The sequence below is a fragment of the Watersipora subatra genome, chromosome 7 (genome assembly GCF_963576615.1).
Source record: "Watersipora subatra chromosome 7, tzWatSuba1.1, whole genome shotgun sequence".
Classification (NCBI taxonomy): domain Eukaryota; kingdom Metazoa; phylum Bryozoa; class Gymnolaemata; order Cheilostomatida; family Watersiporidae; genus Watersipora; species Watersipora subatra.
In genome coordinates this window covers 3,692,589-3,710,543 of record NC_088714.1, presented here as the reverse complement: position 1 = coordinate 3,710,543, position 17,955 = coordinate 3,692,589, and the positions used below count along the sequence as shown (strand labels likewise).

Below are 17,955 nucleotides of genomic sequence, written 5' to 3'. Positions count from 1 at the left end.
CTATGTCTCATGCAAAACTTTCAAAAGAATACTGGGCTGAATCGCCTTCCCACTAGATCACACAATGACAGCTTAACTCCTTACGAAAAATGGTATGGACGGAAACCAGATGTTAGGCATTTACGAGTGTTTGGATGCGCAGCCTATGCCCGTATCCCAGATCAAAAGAAGCAAAAGTTAGTTATCAAAGCGAAGAAATTACGCTTTATTGGATACAGTATCACATCGAAAGCTTATAAATTGTTCAACGAGCAAACTAAAAAGGTTATCGTTAGACATGATGTTGTATTTAATGAGTCAGATTTCGGGAGTCAGATAAAGATATCATCAAGTAATGTACCAGTAGCCACTGTAGACGTTGTTGTGCCTGCACCCCAAGAAGCTTACAAGGACACTATACACGAAATCGTTGAAGACCCGAGGCGATCTAATCGTGTATGAAGAGCCCCTGTACGCTACGGCATAGACGAATATGCGGATAAAACATCACAAATTTCTCATACTGCATATCAAGCTTGTCAAATTATTGGACCACAAACAATTGAGCTAGCAAGAGGGAGTTCTGAGGCTAAGGAGTGGCTGTCTGCTGCTAATTCTGAATACCATTCTTTAAAGGTTGACTTGCAACAAAATTCACATTACAGTTATTTGGTATCAAAAGATTCACCATATCTTACTCTGTTGTGTTGTAAGTGCCAAATATGTGGAAATGTGATTACAAGCTCTTAAAAGCTCAAAAACGAAAAGTCGCCGTAGATCGGAATCTATTTATTTCGATGATGTAACCACGAAATTTGGTTATCGTCTTGTCACGTATGTTCTCACGTGAATTGAAAGGCCAATACAAAGCTCAGTATAAAACTTATCGTAGTACTAGTTTATGACAAACCCTTCAGGTTTCATCGAAGACCCCGTATCAAATATAGATGCTCGCTACTTTACAGTTTTGTTTCGGCATTATTCAATCGTCAAGTCGTAATCTGATCACGTGACCCAATACTTCGCAAATAATTTTTGCAGCACTTTTCGATTGTCACAGGTAACCAACAGGCTCGTCATGATTATCAGACAATGATATGTACTCCTTCGAGCTAAAGTTAGAAAGTTTAACGATTTTTTACGGTAAGTTATAAGATATCAGTACTAAAAGTGACAGCATTACAATGACGATAAAATAAACGCGTAAGAACAATAGACATGGTTTTATTGAATGCGTGAAGTATATTTGTGAAAATATTTCGACGAATGAGGTTGCAAGAAAGTGTAAACAGAAACCATCTCTCACAACTACATCACATTTGAGCCGTTTTGGAAAGGGAATCCAAACTACGGCGGTCTCGTGTGGCTGCGATTTTCTGTTCGTTTTTTAGCTTTTAAGAGCTTGTAATCACCTTTCCACATATTTTGCACCTACAACACAACAGAGTAAGACATGGTGAATCTTTTCATATCAAATAACGGTAATGTGAATTTTGTTGCAAGTCAACCTTTAATAGAAAATGATACATGGGACCTTGTACCATTACCTCTAGGTAGAACGCCAATAGGATCTAAATGGGTGTTTAAAGCCAAACTTGCTGCTGATGGGACTGTAGACAGGTTTAAGGGGCGTTTAGTCGCCAAAGGATATGCACAAAAGGCTGGAATAGATTATGAAGAAACATTTGCACCAGTTGTCAAATTCACATCTATTGGTACGCTGTTGGCATATGCTCTCCAGCGCAAAATAAGTATACATCAGATGGATGTTGTCACTGCATTGTTGAACGGAGTACTGAATGAGGATATCTATATGTGAAAAATTCATTGAACCATAACAGGCCAACCTAGTATGCAAACTTCGCAAATCGCTGTACGGACTTAAGCAATCACCAAGATGTTGGAACACTGTCTTGGATGAATATCTCAAATCAATCAATTTCAGACGATCTGGCGCAGTTTCCTGTGTTTATGTTCGAGATAATGATAGTGTTAAAACAATTATAGCTGTGTATGTTGATGATCTCATTATCATGAGTGACACTGAACAAGAGATGAGCTTGGTCAAACAAAATTTGGCAACACGTTTCCAAATGAAAGATCTTGGAAAGTTGAATTACTGCTTGGGCATCAACATTAAACAAGAGGAGGAAACTCTTAGTTCACATCAAAATCACTATATTTTACAGATTCTAAAACGATTTGGAAGATGCAGAACCGGCGTCAACACCAGCCGATGTGAATGTTAAGCTCATAAAGGATGATGGTGTTAGCAAGCCTGTGCAACCGGAGAGCTACCAAGCTATGGTGGGAAGTCTCTTATATTTAACTATAGCAACTAGTCCAGACATTTCTCATGCAGTGAGAGCAGTCTCTAAATACTGTGCGGCCCCAACAGAAGCTCATCTAACAGCAGCAAAGCGCATATTACGCTACCTCAAGGGATCACTCGACATCAGAATTACATATCACCGATCTAGTAATAACAAAGTGTTTGGCTACACTGATGCTAACTAGGCAGGAGATCTGGATGATCGACACTACGTCTGGAAACATATTCTTACTATCTGGTGCGCCGATCAGCTGGTTAAGCAAAAGGCAAAGCGTGGTAGCAGTGTCTACGGCTGAATCTGAATATATTTCACTCTTCCATTGTACTAAAGAAGCAATGTGGCTGAATAAACTCATCACCGACATTGGTCCATCAGCGTCTGCTGAACCAACCAAGATGATGGTTGACAATCAAGCCGCCATAAAAATCGCACAAAATTCTAATGGACATGGCCGCATAAAACAGATAGACATCAAATTTCACTTCACGAGAGAAGCTGTTGTAAACAAGCAGATTAGTTTAGAGTATTGCCCTACTGATAGTATGGTAGCTGACATCCTGACTAAACCGATACCACATGAGAGATTCACAAAATTACTAAATCTGATGGGACTTACTTGATATTACAAAACCAGTAACCTAGTGGGAGTGTTGAAATATTATTGTCCTTTTTGTCAAGCTTTTCATAGCTTATTTTTAGTGTAATGTATTTATAGCTTACTGGTTTATGTGGCTTTTTTTTTGCTTTTCTAGCTTGGCTTGCCAGCTGTTGATAATACTTGTTATGGTGTGATTAAAAGCTGGGTCACTCCTTTTGTAGCTGTCATATGGAACTGATATGAAAAATATACTGTCTCAACGTTCACTATAGTAATTCATGTTTCAGCTATAAAACATAAACAAACAACACACTTGTGCCGTGTGGGTGCATGAAAGTTTGTTTGTGCATGTGGGGATGTGGGTAGGTGTGTGTATGTTGGTGGGTTTGTGTGTGTGGGTAGGTGTGGGCATGTTGGTGTGTGGGGGCTTATGTATATGTGTGTGTGTACGTGTACACACACACATGTATGTACACACACACATATGTATGTGTGTGTACACACACATGAACACCTGACCTACATGAACACATGACCTACATGAACACTCACACGTGTGCACACATACATGCGCGCACACACATGTGTGTGTACACAGACACACACACATGTGTGTGCGCGCATGTATGTGCGCACACGTGTGAGTGTTCATGTAGGTGTGTGTGTTCATGTGAGTGTGTGTGCATGTGGGTGCGTGTGAATGTAGGTATATGACATGTGTATATCTAGGTATATGACGTGTGCATGTGGATATATGACGTGTGTGCATGTGGATATAAGACGTGTGTGCATGTGGGTATATCACGTGTGTATGTGGGTGTATGACGTGTGTGCATGTGGATATATGATGTGGGTACATGACGTGTGTGCATGTGGGTATATGACATGCGTATATGTGGATACGTAACGTGTGTATGTGAGTACATGACATGTGATATATGACGTGTGTGCATGTGGGTATATGACGTGTGTGTATGTGGGTCTATGGCGTGTGTGCATGTGGATATATGATGTGGGTACATGACTTGTGTGCATGTGGGTATATGATGTGTGTGTATGTGGGTATATGACGTGTGTGCATGTGGTTATATAATGTGTGTGCATGTGGGTTTATGATGTGTGTGTATGTGAGTACATGAAGTGTGGGCATGTGGGTATATGTGTGTGCATGTGGGTATATGTGTGTGCGTGTAGGTATATGTGTGTGTGCACTGGGGTATATGTTTGGTGCATGTGGGCATATGTTTGTGCATGTGGGTATATGTGTGTGTATGTGGGTATAGGCCTATGTGTGTGCATGTAGGTATATGTGTGTGTATGTGGGTATATGTGTGTTCATGTGAGTATATGTGTGTGCATGTGGGTATATATGTGTGTGTATGCGGGTATATGTGTGTGCATGTGGGTATATGTGTGTGTATGTGGGTATATGTGTGTGTATTTGGGTGTATGTGTGTGTATGTGGGTATATGTGTGAGTGTATGTGGGTATAAGACGTGTGCGCATTCAAAGACCATTACTTAAGGCTGGTTGAAGACCAGAGCAAGCTGTGTGAATTTAAAATCATGTAGGCATACCAATATGTCAATACCAGAATAAATTAATATCAATTTTTTGTTAAATCACTGCTCATGTATAATATACTATTTTACTTATGAACTGTGTCAACTTAATAAACAATGTCAGTAAACTAGGACTTCTTCATCAATATGAACAAGCTTGTGCGAGAAAATGTACTGACAGAATGGTGTAAATTTTGAGCTGTTCTGTTTACAAACTCTTTGTGGGCTTGCTTGATTTGTATTCAAACACTTGCACAACATGTCTACATAGTGGTATAGTTCAGCTTTACACAAACGCCATTCTCATCAATTCTGTGAAATTCTGGAGTTTGCAAGTGGCTTACCTTATGGCAGATGTAATGCTCTATGGCGGGTGCTTGCTTATTTCTACATTTGCCACAACTGCTCTGACACCGACTAGCACCTGTTGCAGGCTGCTATCCAAAACAATTGAAGCAGCAGAAATACTGCATTATCCAGCGAAAGGCCGATTTGACTTTGAAATAGCAAAATCTGCTGCGTATTCACCAAAGAAGGTCGGAGACAGCTTTGGCCCGCTGTAAGTTTGCCCACTAGGATCAATTTTCTTCTTATGTTCAGGAATATTTTTTATGTATTCTCACAGTGCATAACGACATATGCCTTGGCACTGCCAACTTTTTTTATGCTGTTACCCTCATACCTTTAAAAATGTTTTATCTCGGCTCAAAAAATATGAAAAGATTATTTGGCATTTTTGAGTAACTTACTTCACGAAATATCATAGTCTGAGAACTGTGACTTGTTACACTAACACAGCTGTTGATTTGTTGTCTCATATAAGACATGGTTGTCTTATATAAGACCAATGGTGGTGTTCTGAGGACCCCCTGCATTTCATTAATAACTAAAAATCAGATATAAACTAACAGGCTTAGGTGTTGTAGAACTATGGTGAACTACCTTGTTACACGCTGTGGCGTTACCAGGAACATGGATTGGTTGGTGTAGATATCTGAAAGATGTTAACAACTTTCATTACAGTCTTGCCATGATGCAACGCAACAGCTCGCTGGCTGGCACAGACAATAGACCTATAGACAATAGACCACATTGCTTACTTCATCATTTAGATAACTTAACAGCCCAGAAGCTTGAGTTCTATAAATACCAAATGATACATCCGATCGTCTGTAATCATAGGATGCAACACTCATATTTCGGTTCTTACAATGACAAGTGTGTGTCTCATCGACTTTGTGAGCATTTAAATTAAAATAATATGTGTTTACTGTTCTGCTTACTTTTTCACAAATTAGGATTTGCCAACAGTAGTATTATTATTGGAAGTTGCATAACAATTTTTGCTATTCATAAACAAATTTATCATTTTACCAGCTGATTTTAAATCGGTTTACGCTAGAACTTGTGTTTCCATTTAGAGGCTGTCCACTCCTGCATTTTTATATTATTTGTATATCTAATGACATCATATAATCACACCTCGATCTTTTCGATAACCTCCATTTCTTTTTAGTAACAAGAAGCATCGCTGGTAAGTACCATAAGCAGACCTCTGAGATCGTCATCCTAAAGTCTATTTTCTCTGATGTCGTAGGTGGTCTACTCACTGGTTTCGTGTGAAATTTGTTGTGCCTGAAGATCTTACTGCCGCATTAAAAGAGTATGAAGAAGTTTTGTTCTACTGGGACTCGAGTAGTGAGGCAACTATATGGGATGAGGTTAAAGGTCATCCCATCGGGGCCTTTTCTTGTGCAGAGCCTCATGGGAATGTTCGAGAATACTTCCCCGTCTCTAATGAAATGCTGTCATCTAAAAGGTAACTTGAGAATATTCAGACACTCTGGTAATGGCTATGCTCAGTCTTCTCAGATCCATTGATCATTGGCTGGCTGAGAGGTATAGTAGCTGTTTAGTGGGTATGCACTCGACCTAGCTTCACTAGACTCAATGTTGTGGTCACATGTTAGGTTACATATGAACCTGTAACTTCTTCACTGAGTAAAAAGGTTACATAAAGCCTTTTTACTCAGGAGAAGAACACAATAGGATGTTGTGCAGTCAACACCTGTGTTAATGGACCATTTACGTCCACCTTACACCTCTATTTAAACGCCATGGCGCTCTATTTTTCAACTCTTTTTCTAGTTAGTGCTTTATTGGAGGTGACGTTAAATAGAGGGTGGCATTGTATTTTCCAAAAAGCCTGTCAGAATTCTAGGAAAATATATTCAACTCTTTCACAGACGAAGTGAATGTTGCTTATATTTTGCACTCCATCAGGCGACCAACCTTTATGGATGCATAACTTGCTATAACTAATGCATAACGGATGCATAACTGCTATAACTTACCTCCAGCTTGCACTAGATCTTTAAATAAATACGCATTAGAAAGCTGAGTAATACCTCTACCAGTTGATAGTTATTGCTTGCAATTAACTCACCATGATCTTGTAGCCTGCATTACAATTTGTTGGAGCTTTAATTTTTTTATTTTTTAAATTTGAAGAAAAAATTTATTTCATAACTATGTTTAACAAGGTTACATGAAAGCTCATTGCATTCATTGATATGTTTGCTACAATTTGCAGCCAAAAATAGCTTTTTATATGCAATAGAAGAGGAGTTATGAGCGTCAATCCGTTGTAAGCCGAATTTGGATGACCACAATGGTGCTATCAAATAATATGCAATAAATCTGCAAATTTATTAGTTAATAGTTATATAATAATAATTTATCAAGTACTAAAAATACGTGTTCAAGAACAAATGACATAAAAAACCATAATTATAATACATGTAGAAACAAAAATTAACATTTTTAAACAAATATATTTGCATCATTTTTTCGCCCAGTTGCGTTCTGATCGTTGCTTTCGTTTAGAACCATTTCAATTTCTTCTGGCTGTTTCATGCCTTCCGCAGTGTCTGCTGACTTCAACTGTTCTTTTGCACTGCTGAACTAATCGATATTAGCATCCAAATTTGTTTGGCAGAGCAAAACTTGTGCGTGTTGCTATCTAAAATAATTTTCACAGAAATAATGATAAACTTTTAGCCGTATACGCTCCGAGCACAATATTTAGCCTCAAAATTCCATCATAAATATTAAATGGTTTTTATTAACGTCGAAGTATCAAAACCGCGTTAAACAAGGAACTGCTATTAGCCTGATACATTTATTGATTATTTCTGTGGTGTTGTTTTCAAAGTTTTAATGCAAAACCGTAAAGCTTTGGAGTTAGAATATGGACTTTTGATATGAACTGCAGCAGTGAAAGAATTAAATGTTTTTGGTGTGACCAAGTCATTATTAGTACTATTTTGTAGATAGTTTTTTACTGTTCACTTATGCGTTATGAAGATCAAAGAATGTCAAAGCGGCGCTCAAATAGAAGTGGCATTCAATTAAAGGGTGGCGCTCTATTTTTTACTCTTTTTCCTATAGTGGTGCTCAAGTAGAGGTGGCGTTCAAATAGAGGTGGCTTTCAAATAGAGGTTTTGCGGTACATTATGCAGAGCCTCATGTGTCCAAGTCTATGATTTGTCTGACTTTGCTACTAGCGTGCAGTAGTACCGCTGTCAAAGAGAAACTATCAGTGTACTCATAGATCTAATGCTATCCGTTGCTGCGGCAGTCCTAGTCTGTTAACTAGCTCAAATGATCTGTCAATTTTTTCAGTCCATTCGCAGACCCTTGACTTGTTGAGTTTGATTTTCATCCACTAATTGTGAACAGAAGCTGTATGTGATGAAGGTTTTATGGTTTTGCAGAGTTCTATAAACTTAGTCATGTATTTATTAACTCTAGTAGCAAATAACTCTTTATTATTGGAGGGTCTCCAAACTGTAGTTTCCTAACTACAGCTGTCTGAATCAGATTTGATAGACAAGGCTCTAAGATTTTACTAGGCTCTGAACCTCTGTTCACCAGCACATCTTATCTTCTTATCTTATAACTTCCTAAATAGCTGTCTCATGCCAGTTGGAATTCGTGTCATACCTTTATAGAATGCATGAAGCAACTATTAGGCAAAATGGAAGTGCGGAGAAACTTTACTCACTCTTAACGTAACAGTTTATGGCTTTTGGCAGAGTCGAGTTCCTTCTTGAGGTGACTTGTAATAAAGACCTGGGCGAGGGAAATGGCTCTTTCATAGCGCCGCCCAATGAAAAGGCAACATACTCATTGAAGAGGTGCCAGATGGCAGTCCGAGACTCACGTGTCTATTCCCTTCTCACTGACTTGAAGATTCTACATGATATTGCTAAGGTAACCTTACTCTACCGAGGTCCAAACAACGTTGTAAATGATCTGTACTAGAAATATTCAAATCATGAGAGATCCGCTATGGCACCACACCGCACACCTGTTAACTTTATGTCTTACTAACATGATGTTTTCTGTGTACATCCTTGAAAAAGCCTCAGGGTGCAACCAACCTAGTGATACAAGTTTGTCGTGACATCGAGTAAAATTTATATATAAGTATGAGCTTTCCCAAGGGCCAAAATAGATAACACTGACTACAAAGGCTATTAAAATTATAGCTAGGGAAACATTTAAAAAAACTAGATTACACATATAGAGAAATTCAAAAAGGGACTAAGGTTTTTTCTTCAAACTTGTGCCAACTAGTTTCATAGTTATTACAGGCTTTTACGTGTTTGTAGTTTTTATAAATACTTGCCATTATTACGGGTATTCTTCTTTGGGTCAACCACACTTCGCACTTTCCATTGTGCCTTTGAAACTTGTACAAAGAGAGGGAAAGATATATAATACCACTAAATATTTAATAAAACAGTCACAAAGACAATTCAAACTAATTTTAATTATCAAATTTAAGGATCCACAGAAAATTTTTAGAAATGAACTAGAATTAGATTTACAGGTGCCATTTGGCCTTTGCTTCTCACATTACCAAGAGTGAATGATTCCTAACAACATCTGGTATATTTGTTGGTCGTGGCAGGAGCTGAAGGATAAAGAGAGAGGATTTGTAGCCCTATACACTGCAAATGAGATTGTCAACAGATTACAATCTACTTTTCCTGACGCTATATCAAAGTGAGGCTTTCCTTATACTAACCTTTTATTTAGCTGGCGCATCTCATCAACCCAGTCATGATACAGCGTTTGTATTAGGTCATGCTTCCTCACATCCTTTCCTCATCTATGTGTGGGGTCTAGACAATTAGCCAATGATATTCATGTATGCGTGTTTAGAGTGTCGGTAGTGTTAGCTCTACCTCTCCCGTAGATTGTATCTTTACTGGCATCTATACGCCACATACCTTACCAGCAACTCATTAGCTGTTTGATCCTCGCTATGCTCTCCTAGTATCTCTTGTGTTTCAGTAGCCACTGCATTTTTATTATTATTTTTATAGTTTGTAGGTTTTTGTCTCAGTATAACGGATCTCAGACTACCCTTTCCTTGGCGACATCAAAAACACTCAAGATTGATTATATATATTTCAGGTCAAAAAATATTGGGTTATAACAAACAATAGTGTTACAATTGATGAGCACTTATGGTTATCTGTGTTCCTCTGTCGGTGTTCTCTCCTCGAATAAGGGCACAGCTGTCATTTATATAGCTTGGCTTGGCTCCGCCTACTTCTTAGGACTGGCTGATTCTTATCCGACTAGCTTTATCACTTTACTAGCCTTGGTCAAGGCTTGGTCCTTTAGGCCAGCTGGTTCTTCTCTTATTGGCTTCCTCCACATCAGTTCAGCCTAATAACCAACAGGTTGTGAACCACAAACTCTTCTTTAAATCTGGATAAATAATGATTAGAGAACATATAGTGTGTATTTGTTAAGTTGTTTCAAACAGCGCCTGTTGAGCCTGGAATAACTCAATCCTGTAGGACTGTTCATACTTGCCAAGTCTCTCGGTTTGGCCGGGACCCTCCAGTTTTTTAAGTCAGTCTCCCTTTTGCACAAAGTCTCCCGTTTTCCTCCAGCTTTTTCAATAAAAGTAGTGGTTTAATTTTTTTACTTGCCATTTTCCCTTTGTTTACTAGTTGTGAGCCCTCATCATCATACAAAGTTAGCGACAATGAAACAGATCGCTATTAAACCGTATGTCTGCCATAAAACCTGGGCTATTTAGATTTAGCAACCTTGATGTCTAACGATTTGCTCTACAGTTTTTCATCAATAAACAAAGATTATACATGGACTGTGACATATCGTTGGCAAACGACCATGACCTCACATTGATAGTGGAGTACCCGAACATTGAATAAAATTGTGGAAGGGCCTCCTATGTAGGTACCAATGAAGAAAAAAGAACTTCACAAAGTAATCTAGGCTTCAGATTCAACTACTACATTTACCGTCAATCTCACGCTTTTTTTCTCAACTACTTGGCAAGTATGGGACTGCTTATCACACCAACATTGTTAAGAGCTAGTAGTAAGTACTCTGGAAACTTTCCCAGATTGGCTTCACACGTATCTAATTGTTATTATTCACCATTCCTAGGACAGATACCTCTGAGGGGTGACTATAGTTTGTGTTCTTTACAGCACACTCTTCCTTTTCTCCTTGTACCCTCATAGCTACCATAAGACTTTATTATTATATTATTATATTATATATTAATGATAATATATTAGAATATATTTTAAAATAATTTATACTTTTATAATATATATTATTATATTATACATGTATATAATATAAAATATATAATAATATCTTATTAATATATAATAATATATATTATATTATTGTCTTTGTATGTAACACGTCCTGTGAGGTCACGGCCGATCATGGTTCCCACCACTTCCTACCCCTTGTTCTTTTCAACGATGTGTACTGAAACTACTTGTTAGAAAGATTATATTATTAATATGTAGTAATAATATATTTTGGTTATATACATGTACAATATATAATAGTATTTATAAGTAATGTATTTTTATTATATATAATAATATATAATATAACAATATAATATCTGTTAAAAATTTATAGTTGAGTCATTACTTATCTGTAGAGCGCAGGAACTGGCAGCTGACTATTTCTCACAAGGGAGTGGTCCTAACCAACACACAGTGCATGCCGTAGGTCACTGCCACATGGACTGCGCCTGGCTGTGGCCTTTTGAGGAGACCAAACGAAAGTGCGCTCGCAGCTGGTCAGCCACCCTTGACCTCATGAACAGATATCCTAACTGGAAGTTTGCATGCTCTAGTGTAGGTACATAATAACATTAGTAGTATAGTAAATTTAAAAATGGAAAACCAATTATTTTTTATGGTTTTTCATGGCTTCACACCAAGTTTCTGTCTTACCATGATAGAGAAAACTTTACACTACTAGTTATTTAATGTATGTACTGCAGCCTTTCCACTATTGGTCAATATATGTATCTAAGGTTGGTAGCCTTTATACTATTTATATATATAAATATATATAATACAAGTATATATTTTATATTACACATATAAATATATATATATATATATCTATATATATACATTGACCAATATATCAATATATATATATTGACCAATATATCAATATATATATATTGACCAATATATCAATATATATATATAAATATATATATATATATATTGACCAATATATTAATATATATATACACTATATATATAAACTATATATAACATTTGTACTGTACTGTATATATACTTGTATATACAGTACTGTCTGTAGCATAAGTATATATATATATACACTAAAGTTTGTAGCCTTTGCATTATTGATCAATGCATGCAGCTAAAGTTTGTAGCCTTCACTTCACCCTATTGGTTTATATCCAAATTTTTAAAATAGAGCAATAATGTTTGTTGTCTGCCCATGTAAAGTTTATGAATACCTAAAATTTTGCTTTTCACACAGTTGACTTCAAAAGCATTTTCAAAAGATCCATAAAACATTTGTTTACATTTAGGTTGCTAGTGTACTATCAGGGCTGATTGTCTACACAATCACTGTGTTTCCATGCTTCGAATGGGTTTAGAGTTGCTTCCACTCCAAGTCATAAAAACGCTAAAATCCAAACGCATTTGACGCTATTTTGCTTCGCTAAGTTTGTGCGAAAGCATTCATTGCAAGACTACTATTTGACGTTATAGAAACACTCACTGCTGATGGATCCGACTCGATAATACTCTGCTTAGCTTTTCCCAATGGTGATGAAAAAATCTCAGCATATAACCACGCGGGTCTCTCATGTCTTGACTTTTTGCTTTTTCGTTAACATTTACATGCCAAGGATGATTTGCTTGTACGAGGAGGACGAAATATTTGCATTTTAGTGCAACTAGTTCACTAAGTATGAATTGAAAAGTGAGTCTACCTTAACAAGTTTTGTTTTGAGGGATACATTGCATATCTTAGATAGATGTATCTAGAGCAACTCCGAATCATTAAAACGGTAGGATGCGAGTTTGTCGGTAGCAGGCAACTCCGAACTCATTCGAAGCATGGAAACAGTGATTACATCATCCATTTACTAGGCACAGCAGTATGAGTGGGTTCAGCATCACTACCCCTTATTGTTTGCTCAAATACAAGAGTCGGTGAAGTCTGGCCGGTTCATACCTGTTGGTGGCTCATGGGTGGAGATGGATGGTTACCTGCCCTCTGGAGAGTCTATGTGCAGACAACTTCTTTACGGACAGAGCTTCTTCCTTAGAGAGTTTGGAATCAAGTCTACAGAGGTGGGTACACCAAACAATTTCACACTCTGTCCAAATAAGTACAAACCTTTTGTGCTATTAAACATTCATCAGGATGCTCCATGGCTTCCAGTCTAGTCTGGTCAAACAGTCTTCAACAAGCTTCTCATTCCCATTTGCTTGATCTGCGCAGATAAATGCTCTTGAATATGAACCTAAATTTTTCATATGGCAAACCTATATTGTTTTTAACTACGGAAGGATAAATTGTTCTGCGAAACAAAATTTAAATGTTATAAAATTATCCAATTTTTATGAATAAAGAACTTCAGCTTTAAAAGTTTTGGCAAATGATCACACTAACAATACCAACCCACATTGTATATAGTCACGCATAATTTATTAAAGTGTGAGCTTATATACTGCTCTCTAAGTTCACTAGACGCAAAAAACTGCCAAAGTTGAGATTGTTCCATTCAGCTCATTCGAAAAACACGATTTTCTTTCTCCTTATGGTAAACCATTACTGGGCTATGTAATGGTCAGTTTATAATACACAAGACTTGAGAATGCTGACAAATATCTGCTTTTCATAAACTCTGTGCGAGTAAAAGGGAGCATGTCTAGATTTCTAGATTCTTTCCTTTAGCGAAAGCCTTCTCATGGTATTTAGTAAGAATTACAGCCTTTTACAGTTAAATCTCGAAACACTACGGTTTAATGAATGAAATCAATAAACCTGTAAAAAACAATTGAAAATGTAAAAATTGTATCAGCCAAGTTCAGTGTCAACTATGTCTAGTCAAAGTTGGTAAGTTAGGCTGGCTATTTGTATTACTTCCTTCACCTCTTGACCTACATATCTGTCATCGCAAGCCTTCCCTTAAATTCATCTATCTCTAAGGTACATTCCCTAAAAATTTCCTTTTATTGAAGAATTTAGTATTTAAATTGTAATGTTGGCTTTTCAAAGCTTTATGAAATGATGCGTTTTAAATTATTTGTATTATATAAAGTGTTTAGTGTTTAGTTTTTGAGCTTTGCAACGAATCAAATAAACTACAGTGTATGTTTATAGAGGTATTTACTCCAGCATATGACGGTTTTTGACACGGGTAGTAAATTTCCGAATTACTTAACTTCGTATGTTAGACTGTGAGTGAACAAAATTTAACTTTACCAATTTTATGTATGAATTGTTGGGTGTGTGCAACAGATTTTATGAGTAGTTGCTTTGTTGAATCATACCTCAACACTAAATGTTCTTGTAGTTTTGGCTGCCAGACACTTTCGGCTACTCGGCACAGCTTCCGCAGATAATTTCTCATTTTGGAATGAACAGATTTTTCACTCAGAAGATCAGCTGGAACCTTATCAACAAGTTTCCTGTGAGTGCTGACAACTCTGTAACTGCTGACAACTCTATAACTACTGACAGTGCTGTAGCTGCTGACAGCTCTATAACTGCTGACAGCTCTATAACTACTGACAGCTCTATAACTACTGACAGCTCTATAACTACTGACAACTCTATAACTGCTGACAACTCTATAACTACTGACAGCTCTATAACTACTGACTTACCATCGAAATTATAATTACTGACTCGCGAACCATTTGTTATACTAGCGAGATGACTTTCTGTAGACCTCATTGTTGGCATTCTGCTGACTTTTTGCTACCTTATAGCAAGTTTATTTTCACTAATTCTCATTTTAAATAGTTGGACACTTTCTCAGAAGTCCACTTAGGTAAGTAGAACAGATGCACAAATGCGTGAAGACACCAGAGTTGACTGATTATGAACATTCAAATATAAATAAAAAGTTATGTATTTATACTAACGGAACTCCAGGCAGCCTGTTGTTTCGGCTATGTGAATAACTCATCTCGGTCTATGTGTGCAAATCTAGGTAGGCGTGGTTGAGCAAGGTCGCTAACTAAGAGCTATATATAAAATCAGACAACGATGTCTGCCTATCCTTGTTATAACATTGCTTAACATCTGTAGCACCACACATTCTATTGGAAAGGGTTGGATGGGAGTTGTGTTTTGTCACACTTTGCTCCGGGGGACAGTTACCACATGAAAGGTGAAGTAGGTGAGGTACGTAGCCATGTTTTCTTCCATTTTATGTCAGTTTACACTATAGTAATTCCTCAGAATTATGAAAGATCAAGTCATGAGCTTAGGTCTGCCAGCCATGGGTCTGGTTTGTATGTTATGTCCTCCGTATCGTCTCAGTTATACTTACAACTATGAAGTTTGTCTTTAGTTTGGTAACGTTTTTTTTGCAGCTGGTGAAAACATCCACCAACTTCGAGGACAAGGGTAGAAGTAATAAAAGTTTGTATTTGTTTGGTCATGGAGATGGAGGTCAGGGGCCCACCCAGGACATGCTGGAAAACCTGGATAGACTTAAGGACATTGATGGACTTCCCAGGTGTGTAATCAATGCATTACTTTTGGTTTGGTTGATGTGTATATATTGATTATTGATAATGTCTTCTTGTTGTGATCAGATTTCAATGTGTGAAAACATCAACTATAAAACTGACGCTGTATGTAATAGTGATTTTGTGTTTCTTCAGAGTTGAGTTGTCCACTCCTGCAGAATTTTTCACCAGTATCGAAGAGAAAGAAGCACGGAATCTTTGCACTTGGTCCGGAGAGCTCTACCTCGAAATGCACAATGGTACCTACACCACCCAGTCTAAGGTAGTTCATGATTTGTTTTGGAGCCATACTTAATGATAGAGTTACTACTGCAACAGTACATATTGATAGAGTTACTAGTAAAACAGAACATATTGATAGAGTTACTAGTACAACAGTACATATTGATAGAGTTACTAGTACAACAGTACATATTGATAGAGTTACTAGTACAACAGTACATATTGATAGAGTTACTAGTAAAACAGTACATATTGATAGAGTTACTAGTACAACAGTACATATTGATATTATGATTGACAGATAAAGTGGTATAACCGGAGATGTGAATCTTTACTGCACAACCTCGAGTTCCTCTCAACACTTGCATACATCCATGATCTCTCTCCTTATCCATTTATATCACTAGACAAGCTCTGGAAGGGAGTTCTGTTAAACCAGGTACAGATAGCTATTTTTTAAATCTTATAGTTGCTTTTTTGTTTATCTTTTAAGTTGTTTGTATCTGTAGCATTTAGTATCTACCAACTGAAGTATGTAGGTACATGTTTCCTTCTCTTCGTTACATTTCATTTGAATGTTTGAGCAAAGCATAAAATAAATTACTTCATAGTTTCATGATGTGCTGCCGGGTTCAAGCATAGAGGCTACTCACAAAGATGCCAGGGCAATTTACACGAATATTATCAAAGAAGGTAAAGCCTTGCAGGAAGAGCTCCTTCAACAAATTAGCGATAAAGTGAGCGTCTTTATTTTGAATTTCATTTTTGGAGTCGTCTACTTTATTGGTAATATATTAAAAAAGCGGTGTCACTAGCTTCTGGTCTGTAACATTTAGTGTGTCACTCAACTTGGATATGCAGAAGTTCAAACTTGTTCAGACATGCACATTTTTGGTGCTGCTTTTTCTGAGACACATCACATTGTAAGCTTTTCTTGTGCAGCCATGTTCGCTTCGACCCAGTGTGAGAGTATTTTATGGAATTTTTCCGTCCTATATATTATGTCACATGGCATGTGCATTAAAGATGTACGTGCACAAAATTTTGGTAAATCTTATCAGAAAATACTAGTATTTTTTTATAATTTGTGAGTTTTTGATGTTTGAAGTGATCAGATTGCCAGCATGTTTCAAGATTAAAATCGATAAAACTTGTTCGCGGTTAAAACGCTCAGATGAAGCGAACGTGCGATTACGACGTTTATCTATACATATATTTCTCAAAGGCCGTCTGTTGGAAATTCGGCCATAGCTATTATTAGAACAGCTGAGCTGGACAACAATACAGACTCAAAGTCATGGCTTACCGTCATTGGAAGCCTAACCTTATTAACTAGCTTAGTTGAGTTTTCCATTGGTAATATGCCAGGCTACTAGCTTGAAAAGTACAGTTGTTTGACAAAGTTTTAAAACCATTACAGTTGTTTTTATTTTTCTCTTAATTTATTTCAACTACACGACACACTTCTCTCATGATATGTACTTTGAAAGTTATAATGGCAAATGTTGTTATATGTTAAATACAAATCAATTTTCTGTGAAATTGAAAATGAAATTGTCTGTTTGAGAAAAATTGGCCATGACCCCAGATATAGTAATTGAACCTTGCGAACAATATTTCTTAACAGGGGCATCATAACATGTGGGCGAAATGCTAAAATAATTAGCATGCGCACGGGGTAGCCTATGCGGTATATAAAAATGTCCTTGATCAATATGCCGTTGTAGTTCAGTGGTAGAGCGTCCAGATAATAATCTTGTCGTTGCATTTGTCGTGAGTTCAAATCCATCAGAACGTGGAATTTTAATATTAAGATTTTAATAGCTATAGCCAGATTGACAGACAGACAGACAGACAGATGACATGCTTTGAGAGATATATACCGTGTATATATATACTAGCTGTGCTACCCGGCGTTGCCCGGGTAATAAAAAAGTTTTTGGACAGAAAATTTATTTGTATTTAACATATAACAAAGTTTGCCATTCTAGCTTTCAAATTACATATCATGAGAGAAGTGTTTTGTGTAGTTGAAATAACTTAAGAGAGAGAATAAAAACAACTGTAAAGGTTTTCAAACTTTGTCAAACAACTGTAACTTTCAAACTTCATATCATGAGGCAAAAGTTTTGTGCAGG

At 37.0% G+C, this 17,955-nt stretch overlaps 1 protein-coding gene across 1 annotated transcript in view; it reads left to right on the top strand.

The window, feature by feature from the left end:
• Positions 1-17,955, top strand: part of LOC137401103 (alpha-mannosidase 2C1-like) — a 47,307-nt gene that overhangs the window by 8,471 nt on the left and 20,881 nt on the right. Inside the window, exons 3-14 of the mRNA XM_068087466.1 lie at positions 4,906-5,031; positions 6,070-6,291; positions 8,570-8,747; positions 9,451-9,545; positions 11,488-11,686; positions 12,977-13,180; positions 14,410-14,526; positions 15,150-15,245; positions 15,437-15,582; positions 15,731-15,857; positions 16,119-16,256; positions 16,429-16,554. Coding sequence (XP_067943567.1) covers positions 4,906-5,031; positions 6,070-6,291; positions 8,570-8,747; positions 9,451-9,545; positions 11,488-11,686; positions 12,977-13,180; positions 14,410-14,526; positions 15,150-15,245; positions 15,437-15,582; positions 15,731-15,857; positions 16,119-16,256; positions 16,429-16,554 — 1,774 coding nt within the window. The remainder of the gene's footprint in view (positions 1-4,905; positions 5,032-6,069; positions 6,292-8,569; positions 8,748-9,450; positions 9,546-11,487; positions 11,687-12,976; positions 13,181-14,409; positions 14,527-15,149; positions 15,246-15,436; positions 15,583-15,730; positions 15,858-16,118; positions 16,257-16,428; positions 16,555-17,955) is intronic.